This window comes from Polypterus senegalus, chromosome 13 (assembly GCF_016835505.1).
Source record: "Polypterus senegalus isolate Bchr_013 chromosome 13, ASM1683550v1, whole genome shotgun sequence".
Taxonomy (NCBI): Eukaryota; Metazoa; Chordata; class Cladistia; order Polypteriformes; family Polypteridae; genus Polypterus; species Polypterus senegalus.
Window position 1 is genome coordinate 110,509,499 of NC_053166.1, and position 13,312 is coordinate 110,522,810.

General features: G+C 36.2%; 2 protein-coding genes across 3 annotated transcripts in view; one reads left to right on the forward strand and one right to left on the reverse strand.

Moving 5' to 3' along the window:
• The window catches only part of ctnna1 (catenin (cadherin-associated protein), alpha 1), a 205,777-nt gene that overhangs the window by 91,654 nt on the left and 100,811 nt on the right, over window positions 1–13,312 (forward strand). The gene's annotated exons all lie outside the window — the stretch shown is intronic.
• lrrtm2 (leucine rich repeat transmembrane neuronal 2) lies at window positions 8,750–13,002 on the reverse strand. Its single transcript, XM_039775528.1, has 2 exons — window positions 12,779–13,002; window positions 8,750–12,181 (listed from the first exon to the last, which is right to left on the reverse strand). Exons 1-2 carry the CDS (start codon window positions 12,780–12,782, stop codon window positions 10,557–10,559), a joined length of 1,629 nt encoding a protein of 542 aa, XP_039631462.1. The 5' UTR covers window positions 12,783–13,002; the 3' UTR covers window positions 8,750–10,556.

Sequence of the window (13,312 nt, forward strand, 5' to 3'; positions counted from 1 at the left end):
AATATTCCTTTTCCTTATAATTTATAATAGAATATTCTCTTACCAGCTAAATCATTTTCAGGGAGTTGGCACACCTGAGCTTGTTTCAGCTGCACTGAATACAAAGCAGAAAACAAACATGGATCTAACAGACTAGCTGTTTCAGAGCAAACTCATGTACACCACTCAACCATACCTTTGTTTTTTAAAGGGATGTATGAGAATAGCCTGCCCCTGGAGCTTATGAGATGTTAGTGCTAATGAGCTATCCATAGGTTGATTTGTTTTAGACTAAATTGAACAGTTTATCCAGTCCCTCAATTGCTTGTTTGTTATAATGCTTGGAACAAATATATTTGTATTTTTTGGCAGCAATGTGGTGTAATATGCTCTCAGTATATAGCACTTTTCAGGCCATTTTGTTCACCGGCACTATCCAGCTTGGTGTCAGGGAGGCCAAATTGTGTCTCAGCAACAAGAGGTACAAATTATGTGTCATTTCTGAATGTTAATATTTTAGTGTATTTTCTGGTTGTGGTTTACATTTCTAAATTGAATGTTTGTTTATATTCGTGTAATCAGACTTAATCTGAATTAGCCCATTAAGTGTGAATGAGTTTGACTGAACTGTTTCCCCACTTTTTTATGCAGTACTGAAAGAATTGCTTGCAGTCAGCAACTATTTACTAGGTAACAAGTTCAGTAGGTCTGTGATGTGGTTTGTAAAAATTTGAATCTTTCATGTCCTTGATTGCCCAGATTTAATTTACTGTTATTTATTCACGCCATATTTAAAGGAGTCACTATTAACTTAATAAAAAGCCCAGCAGACCACCATAAGATTAAGTTAAGTTCTTTGAGCCTCTGTTTACGACCATGTTATCTAGATAACCATATCAGAGGTGCATTGTCTGGCTGACAAGATCGTTGGCATATTTCCTGCCACTTGACAGTTTTACACTAAATTTATTCAATGTGTCAAAAGCCTTCCTAAATTATAATAGGCAATTTTTTTTATGAGATTCTATTCTTTAGAAAAATACCAGTTTGAGCCTTGCATTCATATATATATCATATATATATATATATATATATATATATATATATATATATATATATATATATATATATATATATGTATATGTATATATATATATGTATGTATGTGTATGTGTATGTGTATGTATATATATATATGTATATATATATATATGTATATGTATATGTATATATGTATATATATGTGTGTATATGTGTATATATGCGTATGTATATGTGTATATATGTGTATATGCGTATGTATATGTGTATATGCGTATATATATGTATATGTATATGTATATGTATATGTATATGTATATGTATATGTATATATATATATATATATATATATATATGTATATGTATATATGTATATATATGTATATATATATGTGTATATGTATATATGTGTGTGTGTATATACAGTGGAACCTCGGTTTGCGAGCATAATTCGTTCCGAAACGTGCTCACAATCCAAAACACAAGTATATCAAAGCGAATTTCCCCATAAGAAATAATGCAAATTCAGATGATTCGTTCCACAACCCAAAACTATTCATATAAAAAGGATTAATACAAAATATAAAGTAAAATACATAATACAAATTAACCTGCAATTTACCTTTAAAAAGAATCATGGCTGGTGTGAGTTTCTACACTCGTGTGGAATTCCACCCAACGGGATGACACGCTGAAGAGTGTCCCAAAGCAATCGCAGTCTCCCAGCGCTGTAGCAGTTAAGCGTATAAGCGCATCCAAAAGATCAAGGAACATTATAAAGATCCGCTGCAATAAATAACAGCGCTGTTGCTGTTTCAAACTGAATAAACTGGTGTTTATTCAGCTGGTGTTAAAGTACTGAGACTCAGCTTCGTGTTTTGGGGAGCAAGATGAGGACTCGCACTTCACAGCGCACACACACAGTCACAATGCTGTAGTAAACAGAGAGGCGCTGGGCGAGCAAGAATAGGAAAGAGAGAGAGAAAAAGACGCACTGGGTGAGCGAGCGAGATAAGGAGAGAGAGAGAGACACGATGAGGGAGCGAGCGAGCAAGATAAGGAGAGAGAGAGAGAGAAAAAGACGCACTGGGCGAGCGAGACAAGGAGAGAGAAAAAGATGAGATGAGCGAGCGAGATAAGGAGAGAGAGAGAGAGAACCACCATTAGCTCAGTTGTGATCACATGACGCTCAGCAGACAGTGTATCCATACTACTCGTATTGAAAGACATCGCTCGTTTATCAAGTCAAAATTTATTAAAAATTTTTGCTCGTCTTGCAAAACACTCGTAAACTAAGTTACTCGTAAACCGAGGTTCCACTGTGTGTATGTGTGTGTGTATATAATATATATATATATATATATAATATATATATATATATGTATAATATATATATATATATATATATATATATGTATATAATATATATATATATAAATAATATGTGTGTATAAAATATATGTGTGTGTGTGTGTATATATATGTATGTAAACAGTTTTCTTCAGTTTAATAATCTTGAAACAAACTGTTTTAATAAAGTGATTGACTTACATTTTCTTTTTCTTTTTGTCAGTCCGATCAGGAGTTGTCGGTTGTCAGCAAGCAAAGACATCAGTGTCTGAGAAAGTGCATCCAGAAAGTATTCACAGCGCATCACTTTTTCCACATTTTATGTTACAGCCTTATTCCAAAATGAATTAAATTATTTTTTTTCCTCAGAATTCTACACACAACACCACATAATGACATTGTGAAGAAGGTTTACTTGAGATTTTTGCAAATTTATTAAAAATATAAAAAATGGAGAAAGCACATGTACATAAATATTCACAGCCTTTGCCATAAAGCTCAAAATTGAGCTCAGGTGCATCCTGTTCCCCTGATCATCCTTGAAATGTTTCTGCAGCTTGCTTGGAGTCCACCTATGGTAAATTCAGTTGATTGGACATGATTTGGAAAGGCACACACCTGTCTATATAAGGTCCCTCAGTTGACAGTTCATGTCAGAGCACAAACCAAGCATTAAGTCAAAGGAATTGTCTGTAGACCTCCGAGACAGGATTGTCTCAAGGCACAAATCTGGAGAAGGTTACAGAAAAATTTCTGCTGCTTTTAAAGGTCCCAATGAGCACAGTGGCCTCTATCATCCCTAAGTAGAAGTTTGAAACCACCAGGACTCTTCCTAGAGCTTGCCGGCCATCTAAACTGAGCGATCGGGGGAGAAGGGCCTTAGTCAGGGAGGTGACCAAGAACCCGATGGTCACTCTGTGGAGATTGGAGAACCTTCCAGGACGACAACCATCTCTGCAGCAATCCACCAATCAGACCTGTATGGTAGAGTGGCCAGATGGAAGCCACTCCTTAGTAAAAGGCACATGGCAGTCCGCCTGGAGTTTGCCAAAAGGCACCTGAAGGACACTCAGACCATGAGAAACAAAATTCTCTGGTCGGATGAGACAAAGATTGAACTGTTTGGTGTGAATGCCAGGCGTCACGTTTGGAGGAAACCAGGCACTGCTCATCACCAGGCCAATACCATCCCTACAGTGAAGCATAGTGGTGGCAGCATCATGCTGTGGGGATGTTTTTCAGCGGCAGGTACTTGGATACTAGTCAGGCTAAAGGGAAAGATGACTGCAGCAATGTACAGAGACATCCTGGATGAAAACTGCTCCAGCGCGCTCTTGACCTCAGACTGGGGTGACAGTTCATCTTTCAGCAGGGTAAAGACCCTAAGCACACAACCAAGATATCAAAGGTGTGGCTTCAGGACAACTCTGTGAATGTCCTTGAGTGGCTCAGCCAGAGCTCAGAATTGAACCCGATTGAACATTTCTGAAGAGATCTTAAAATGCTTGTGCACCGACGCTTCCCATCTAACCTGATGGAGCTTGAGAGGTGCTGCAAAGAGGAATGGGCGATAGGTGTGCCAAGCTTGTGGCATTATTCAAAAAGACTTGAGGCTGTAATTGCTGCCAAAGGTGCATCGGCAAAGTATTGAGCAAAGGCTGTGAATACTTATGCACATCTGATTTCTCTGTGAATACTTATGTACATCTGATTTCTCAGGTTTTTTTTTTATTTTTAATAAATTTGCAAAAACCTCAAACTTTTTTCACTTTGTCATTATGGGGTGTTGTGTGTGTAGAATTCTGAGGAAAAAATGAATTTAATCCGTTTTGGAATAAGGCTGTAACATAACAAAATGTGGAAAAAGTGATGTGCTGTGAATACTTTCCGGATGCACTGTATCATTTCTTTACAGACTTGCTATTGGCTAGCTCTTTGCTGTTATTTAATTGAGCAAGTTAGACATTACAGATGGGCACAATGTTCTGTGCCTAATATTTGATTAGAACGCACAAGAAATTAAACATTTTAAAGTAGTGATTATTTAATGACTTCATGCCATTTCATGAGCAGATTATGTCTAAAGAACTTTGTCAATATTTTGGAAATGAATCGGTTTATAAATGGCTAATTTGATCAGTTGCTGCAACATAAATATATTAGTTAGAATTCAAAACATTTGTTCAGAGTCTAACTTTACAGCTATCCTCTTAATGGAACGAAGTGCACAATTCTTTAAATTTGAATTTGCAGTTTAAAATAAACACTAGAATATCAGCACAAGTTGGTTATGGAGTACAAAACTTAAGGTGTCAAACATTTGCAGCAATGTTTTTTGCAATTAAGTGAAGATAGGTGTTAATTCACAAATTAAGAGATTTTGAGAATGGGGGCTGTGGAATTATAATTACTTTAGGGCATTGAATTGTGAATTAACGCTGAATGTATTGTAAATTTACTCATCCCCCCATCTATTTACTGTATATAATTTAATTGTAAAATCGGTAATTTGCCTTTTTAGTGCACTACTTTTTACCATAGCATTTGACTGACAGATGAACCTAAAACAAAAATCTGTTAAATGTCTCTTGTTTCAACTGTTGCAATAATCTATTGGCCATAAAAATATAAGCTCTTTTATAAGTTTATATAATGGTGCTGTTAAAATTGTATGTGGACATTTTTCATACTGATTTCTTATATATACCTGCGCATTGAGTTTGATATTGACAGAGAAAAAAGGCAAGAATTCATTCATTGTGAATTAATATTGTCCACATCTAGTAGTAGTTTGAGCACATTGCTGTTTAACTGCATAGAAAACTCCTTGCATAGAATTAATTTTAATAAATGCTGAATAGCATAGATTGATTGCACATCCACTTCAAATAACTAGGCCTTAAATACTTTTTTTTTTTTTTACCTTTTTTGGGTTTTCATCAATTGTAAGAATTAAGTGCTTTGGGAGATTACAACAGCTCATTCTCTATCACTAAAAAGTGGTGTTTTGCTTAAACCACTGTAATCAGCAAATGTGTTGAATTTCTTTTTTGGATTCTTACCCTGCTCCTGCTGAAATCTTTCAAAAGATTATACTTGTAGGTAGATCATATCACAAACACATTTCAGACCTGACCATTTTAGTTTTACAGGCAAATTATTTAAGATCTTAGTTTTGCAGGTGGTTTTGACACTAAACCATGAAGATGATTGAATTTTCATTATGTATGTACCGTACACCTAGTCGGGAGGTGTTTCTGAATATTTTAGTCTTATTAATCAACAGAATAGAGATGAAATTTAAGTACTGATCAAACCGCATAACCATTTAGTAATTCAGACTGTATTTGCAGCTCTTAGTCATTTTAATGATTATTTGTTATGCATTTTTAGGTTTTATATTTTATGCATCCGAGTAGAATACTTAAATTGTTTTCTTTTTCTCATGACCAAACCTTTAACCTTAACCCCAGCCTGGCAAATGTCAGTTGAATGTACTGGACGTTTAAAGTTTAGGGTCTTGTAAGTGGTATAAAATAGTTGTCCTAGGAAAAGAGGAAGCTCAATTTAGTAATGGTCTAAGATGGATTTAGTTAGGGGTTAATTTTTGTCCTTTTTTTGTGATCTTTTTCCAAACTAATGATGGCACATTGAGGGTTAGTTGCGAAACATTGATTGGAGAATGAATATGAAACATTCAAGCTGTTTGCTGGTTTTCATCATTCAACTGTTGTAGTTGTTGACCTGAATGTACTCCGACTATTGCTACATGAACATTTATTAAAATTTATGCCACCATTCAAGACAGAGTAAATAAGTGTTTCTCAGTACAGGAACTGTCTGGACAGACAGATGCATTTGGCTTCATTTTGTACTTCTAATGAGCACTTTACAGTTTTAGAATTTGCAAAACATTAATCAATCCCCTAATTTACTTAATCCAATTTAGGTTTTCAGGGTGGGATCTAGATACTATCCTGGCATCATTATAACAGAAGGCATAAACTATCCCCAGGTAGAGTGTCAGTCCATCACAAAGCACATTTTTGCTCAGAAAAATAAAGTAGCTGAGCAGAAACCCATGTAAATATGGGCAGACCATATAGATGGTGACTGGGTGAGTCTTCTGGACCTGGGAAGGGAGTAGTGCTAACCATTGTACAAATGTGGGTCACTCTTTGAAACTTTGTTATTCACCACCTTGACGTCTGAAGGGGTACATGATTATTGTATATTTCAGACTACTTCTGGCAGCATAATACTTACTTACTCATTATATAATTACTGTACTCATTTGAAGGAATTTCCAGTGCAAGCTAAACATTGTTGTAATTACATCTACACCATACCTCCAGTTTTCAAAGCACATTTCTAATAAGTTACTGTTGCCTGAACATAAAGACAAACTTTGTAAAAACAAGCTAATATATTTACAGTGTGTTTTTGTTTTTGTAAATCATTGGAGTATTTCAAATATCCAGTGTATTTGTAATTAGCACAGCATTTCTGGTTTGACAATCATTTAGTGCAAGTTTATGCTTGCAGTCTTCATTTAATCTTGTAATTGCATGCACTTCATAGATCTGTGCCTGTCAATTCAGTTCATATTTATTTACTAAATTTTATATTTTAAAATGTCATTGCCAAGTGTATATTTATTCATTACAATCATCCCCTTCTAAATCCTCATGACATTTGAGTGCTTATTTAGATTTTTGCAGTTGGTAGAGTTTAATAACTGATAGTGGTAGTTCTTTAATGTAGTCTAAATTTAAGTTTTGAAAAGGGGTTTTAAAAACCTAATAGTCAATAATTGGGTTACATTTTGCTTGCAACACCAATATGTAAGGATAGATAGAAAAACAGCTACTGTAAGTTTTCAGAGTAATAGCTGTTCTTGGATTGAAATTCAGAGAGCAGACTGAATTTTAACAGTAACTAGAAAAAAAAATAGTACTATATAAACTCTTATTTTTCATAATGTTATCCAGCTCACAAAGCAAGTTCTTGTTTTAGCAGATTTATGAAACTGAAATGTCAAGTCTACCATTTAGCAAAACAATGGTACGCTTCTTGTATCCATATATACAAAAGGCATGAAGTAAGAGTTCAGATGTCTTGTGATTTTTGTAATTTAAAGAAATAAATTGTAAATTGTACTGAACCCATACACCCCCAAAAACTAACTTGTACATCACAAGATCAAAAGAAAAAGGGTGTGCAGCAGAATGTCAAATCATCTAAGCAAAATTCAAAATGCTGTTATCTACTGTATATTGCTCATGGCATAACATGTAAAATTGCTTAGAAATGTCAAATAGGTTAAATAGGTTACCTTTCTCCTTTTAAAGTTGATGGTTTTTATGTAAAAAGGTGGTTATACATAATATAACCTTTAATGTTGCGAAAGAGTGGCATTTCATTTTTACTGCAATGAAAATAATTAACTTGCGAATGCTCCAGATTAAAATAACTTAAACATGTGTGTGTTTCAGAGGTAGCATTTCCTATTTTCATTTTTTTTTTTTTTTATACAAGTATTTAGGTGATTTAGGGTTATTTGGATTTAAGATTTTCTTTTCAGTTTGACTTAAACAAATGTTCTACCATAGTGAGTTGCTAGTTTCTAGAAAATTGCTCCAAAGTTGTTTTATTTTTTTTTAATTCATGTTGCATTTTCTACTCCCCACTTCTCTAGGTTAGACAAATCTTTCTTTATACTGTGTTCTCCATTCCCCAACTCCAAACACCCCCTTCAACCCAACCGCCATGATTATATTAGCTTCTACCCCGTAATATGGCCAAATGCATGTGTACTTCTTAGCTTGGTACAGTTTTAATATACAGAATCCAGCAACCCAATAAATGTGTTTACAGCATTTCTGAATTATCTTGCTGTCAATTGTAAAGCATTCTCGGGCTGAAAATGCTGAAAACCATGCTACTCTCCCAAATCCCAGTCCATCTCCTGTATTAAGCCACCAGACCAAAAGGACCCATTAATTATAACATTTTTATTTAAAAATATATGTCTTCAGGAAAAATCATCTCCGTTAAAGCCACATCTTTTACCCACTATACATATATGAAATTGTATATTTAACATTTAAAAATTAAAAAAAAAAAAAAAGAGCATTCATTGTGTGCTGAAGGATTGGCACAGATGAAGATGGGGTGAATCATGGAGCCTGCATTGAAATCATTGGATGAGGCTGGAACATACTGTGTTTGAAGTTCATGGAATACCAACACAGGTCACTCCTATTAGAAGAAAACAGTGAAATGATTAAATGTGTGGTCAGTATGCTACTTGCCACCAGCTAAAGGTCCCACTTGAGTGTCCTTGTTCTTCAGAAAGCTGCAACATTAATTTGAAGTGTAGGTTTTTTTTTTTTTTGTGTTAGAGACTTTAATGTAAAATCAAACTTTGTTTGCCTGGCACTTAATTATATATGGCACATTTCCTAAAAGCAGTTATTTCAACGTGTTACGGGGAGACATTAGGGGGATGTCAGCACCCACCGAGACCAATTTTATGTAAGCATCATGTTTTAGCCAAGAAAAATTTAATTTAACCTTTTTTGTTTTGTTTAACTTATTTAATGACTTAATCCTTTAAGGAGAGTTGATATTCGTGCTCCGTCTTTTTTTTTTAACGGATTGCAGAGTAAAGCTAATTAGCATAGAGTGTATGCCACTGTGCTTAACATGGTGGGGTGTGTGGAATACTGTTGGATATCACAAATGTTATGCATGATTTAAAGACTATCGCTCTTAGTTACACAGACCTTTTGACTGTTAGTCATTATAATTTTAATGAATGCTATCCAGTTGCCCACCCCAAACCTACCCTTTCTTTTAAAATGTGTTCTGTGTATGTGCAAATGATTTTTAATTGAATAGCAATCTGTTACAATAAATGTCTCCTCTTTAGATTGTGTGATGCGACGATGTATATTTGTGCCCTCTCTATACTTGATGTAAGCATCACGAGCAGATGCTTCTGCCTCGCAACTTTGGGTTATACAACATTTTTACTCTTAATTAGCTCAGTTTACTGCACAGACGTAGCTGGTAAGTGTGTTTCATAAAAGGATGAAGCACACTGCTTCACATTGATATATCTTTAATCCAAAACATTACACCCTCTGATACATTCTTGGCTTTCACCTATCACCGTATGTCTATGGTGTTTTTTTAAACCTTAATTAAATGTTAGTGCCACTTTTATCATTGTCTATTTAACTTAAATGGATCGGGTGACTGTAGCATTTTTCCTTCAGTTCCCTTCATTAGTCACTATACTGATCAAAGATTCTTGGAATAGCCAGACATGTTGGATTTTTCATTGAAAAGATTTTTTTTTTATGGCCTGTGCATAATGTTTACAACTAGAGAGGCCACAAACCCCATATTGTAGCTTCTAATTTAGTGTATGAGTTATAATGGGATGGTCCGTTTTAAAATTACATAAGCAGTAGGGTAATTGTGTGCAAACATTTAAGCCTAGCATGAGTAAAGCAATAATGTACAGTGCTACATGTTCCACATTGCATTTCCCAATAGTAGTTATGCTTAGGGCACAGTTGTGATTGTTTAAAAAGTATGCTTTTTTGGAATAAATCTTTTTAAAATTACACAAATTTCACACCCTGAAATTGTGCAAGGTGGCAGCTAACTTGGTGGCTTTTGCATTAAGGTTAAACTCTTAACATATTGAGAAACCTAAACCGATTTCCATATTTGAGAAGATGACTTGCTTAGGCTTATTGACTGTACAAGAAATGTTAGTTCCCTTATAGAATCACAAGAGGGCAGAATAACTCCTCTTATTGTGCAACAAGGGAGCCAGGCTTTGAAGGCTGTAAATATTCACTTTTTCCCTTAATCATTCAGATTTTTAGCTCGGATGCTAACACTGTCTTGAAATTTTCTAGTGTTTCCTCTTGTATAGCTTTCTTTTAATAAACCTTGGTTCTGTCTCCTGAACAAGAATTATTCAAGTAGCACCATTTCATTAGACTTTTTTACTTCATAGAAATAAAGCATGAATATGCAAATAGTAAAACATAAATAAAATGAAATGGGTATATTAATAAAATGCTGTACTTACAGTCACCTTTTTGTTTTAATTAAAACCCTGTGTTTTGGGAGTGACTGAATGAGTAAAAGGAGTGAGAAACAACTCATACTTCACACTCTTTGTAAGGCAGCTGCTGACACTTGCACTGTCCATACCCGTTGATAATGACCAGTGCACCTTCCTCATGGCTAGGATCGTATTCATTATAGGGGACCTGGGTGGCTAAGTCTGCCATAGGTTGCCTGGCCTGGTTTCTCATCTGTCGACGATTTTGAATGGCTGAGCAATGCCTAATCCGGCGCAGAGTTGGAGGGCAGCACTTGCGAGATATGAAAACCACGAAGATAATGAGGAAGAAGGAGAATAACAGAGCCATGGTACCAATGATGACTCGCTGAGTAAGAAGTGTATTGTCATCTTCAATGTTGTCTTCCTCTGTAGTCTCTGTGCTCAGCAGAGAAGTAGTAGTTGGTCTAGGGGGATTAGTTGTAGGATAAGTGGTTCTGGTAGTACTTGTAGTAATAGTCATTGTAGTCAAGCTCCCTATAGTGTCTGCAGGCATTATTCCAAAAAAATCACTGCTGGCTTCCTGTATGAATGTTGCCTCTGGGGAACCCGTACTTGGTGTAACCACTGCTGCTGAAAAATTCTGGCACAGCTGGAATCCATGAACAGCGTCCAGTATTTCCTCGCCTTTCGCGTATTCCGGGCTGTAACATAGTATGGAGTGTTCCCACCTGCCCTTAAAATTGCTAAGCCAAGTAGCCAATGAGCAGATCCTTTTGGTACATTCCCATAAGTTTTCAGAAAGCCCAATGTTGCTTAGAGATTTCCACCGGCTCAAAATCCGCATGTCCAGGCTGGTCAGTTTATTAGAGTCCAACAGTAGAACTTTAAGGTTTGGCATGGTCTCAAACACGTCTGGGCCAATGGAACGAATCTCATTTCCTGTAAGGTCAAGTTTTTCTAGGGTGGTCCATGTCCACTCCATTCCACATGTCAAGTTACTGATTTTGTTCCATTGTAGGTAAAGTGTCTGCAAGCCTATGAGCCTTGGGAAGTGAGCTAAATTAATTTTGCTCAACTGATTATGTTCCAAGTGGAGTTCTCTCAACTTGATTAAGCCAGCAAAGCCATTTCTGGCTAGGCTTCTTAGACGATTGTTGCTCAGGTCAAGAAATTCTAAGCTGCGGCAATCCCAAAAGATGCGGACAGGAGTAGTGCGTAGTGAGTTCGAACGAAGGTGCAAAGTTTGTAGTTTGCGTAAGCCATGAAAAAGCTCTGGTTCCAGAGATGTCATTAAATTGAAAGAGAGGTCCAGATTTTGAAGATTGATGAGGTGAATGAAGGTGCTGTTGGGTAACTGGAAGATGCGGTTGGAGCTCAGAACTAACTCCTTTAATTTGTACAGTCCCTGGAAGGCATCCTCCCTCACTGCTGTAATTTGGTTGTGATCCAGATGGAGCCAGGTCAGCTGAGTGAAAGCAGAGAACTGGTCTGGACGCAGTTCTGTGATGCTGTTGTGCCTCAAAGAAAGGCCTAAAGCACCTCTGTCCACCCCATCTGGTGGAGAATGTAGACTCTGGGAGTCACAATAAAAGAGGAGATCCTCACAACGACATTTCTGAGGGCAGGCTGTGCCAGATGCAGGGAGCAAACGTAGCAGCATGCTGATCACATAAAGTGCCGCTGGTGTTGGACCCACCAATGGCCATCTTGAATGGAAACCTGAGGAATTAACAAAATAAATCTTGAGCCTCAAAACAAAAAAGGCAAGGGTGCTTTAAAATTATGTTCTATAATGGCAGCTTCTTGGCTTTCAATAAAGCAGTAACTCATTTTCTTTTTCTTTTCAATTTCTTAACGTGTTTAACTTCAAAGTATTTTTGCATGTGCTCGTTTTTCCCTCTTTCATTGGTAGACAATTCCCTCTAACTTTAATACATCTGAATGTAATTTTGCACAAAACTATATTTTAATATACAGGGATGTCTATACCATTTGACTTCAGTAGATTTTTTTTTTTTTTGATTCCTCTTAAAAACAATTCAAATTTAACATAAAGGAAAATCAAATGTTTCAGTAATCCAGTTATCCAACAATGTTGCATTTTGTTCTGCCTGCAACTCAGTTAAGCATTATATTGATGTAACAACATTATCTATAATAATCCTTTTAAAGAGTGAATGTCTCAAGCAGGTTGTCATTTGTGTTTTTTGTGTATTTCTGTTTAGATAAATGACGTTTAGCAGAGGCATTTAATTTACTCAGCCCCCACCACCCCCACCCCATTTTGAAACCCATTGTATAAAAGAGCAAACTTACCCATTCTTTTGTGCACATTGGAGGCTGCATTCAACTATCCTCCTCTGCAGACTCCTTGAGCAACGAGATGGAAAGAAAATCCATGAGGGAAAAAGCCCTTTTGAGAAATCACAAAAGGAATTGCTCTTTCCTTAAGTAAAGCAATGCTTAGTCCCTCCAGCTGTAACGAAAGCAGAAATTCCATGTCAAGCCACAGCTTTTTTGTTTAAATCCACTGCTTTAAAAAAAAAATTGTTTCTGCAAGACAGACAGAATTTTTTTTTTTTTGAGGCATTTGCTTAAACTTCATATGTTGTAATCCTAAAATATCGTGCACCCCCCCGCCCCCTCCACACGCCGATCTTGTCAATTCAGTTGGTTATTTAAGGATCAATCTTCTTTCACGGCTGGGGGTCCACCTGCCTTAACTTGTTGATGGCTGAAGAGACCCTGTGCTGATTCAGGTTTCAGAGTACAGGTCCCAGCAAATATGTAGCACACAGAGCAGTCAGTTCTGATGCAGGAAGTGCTAAAAAAAAAAAAGGGGGAAAAAAA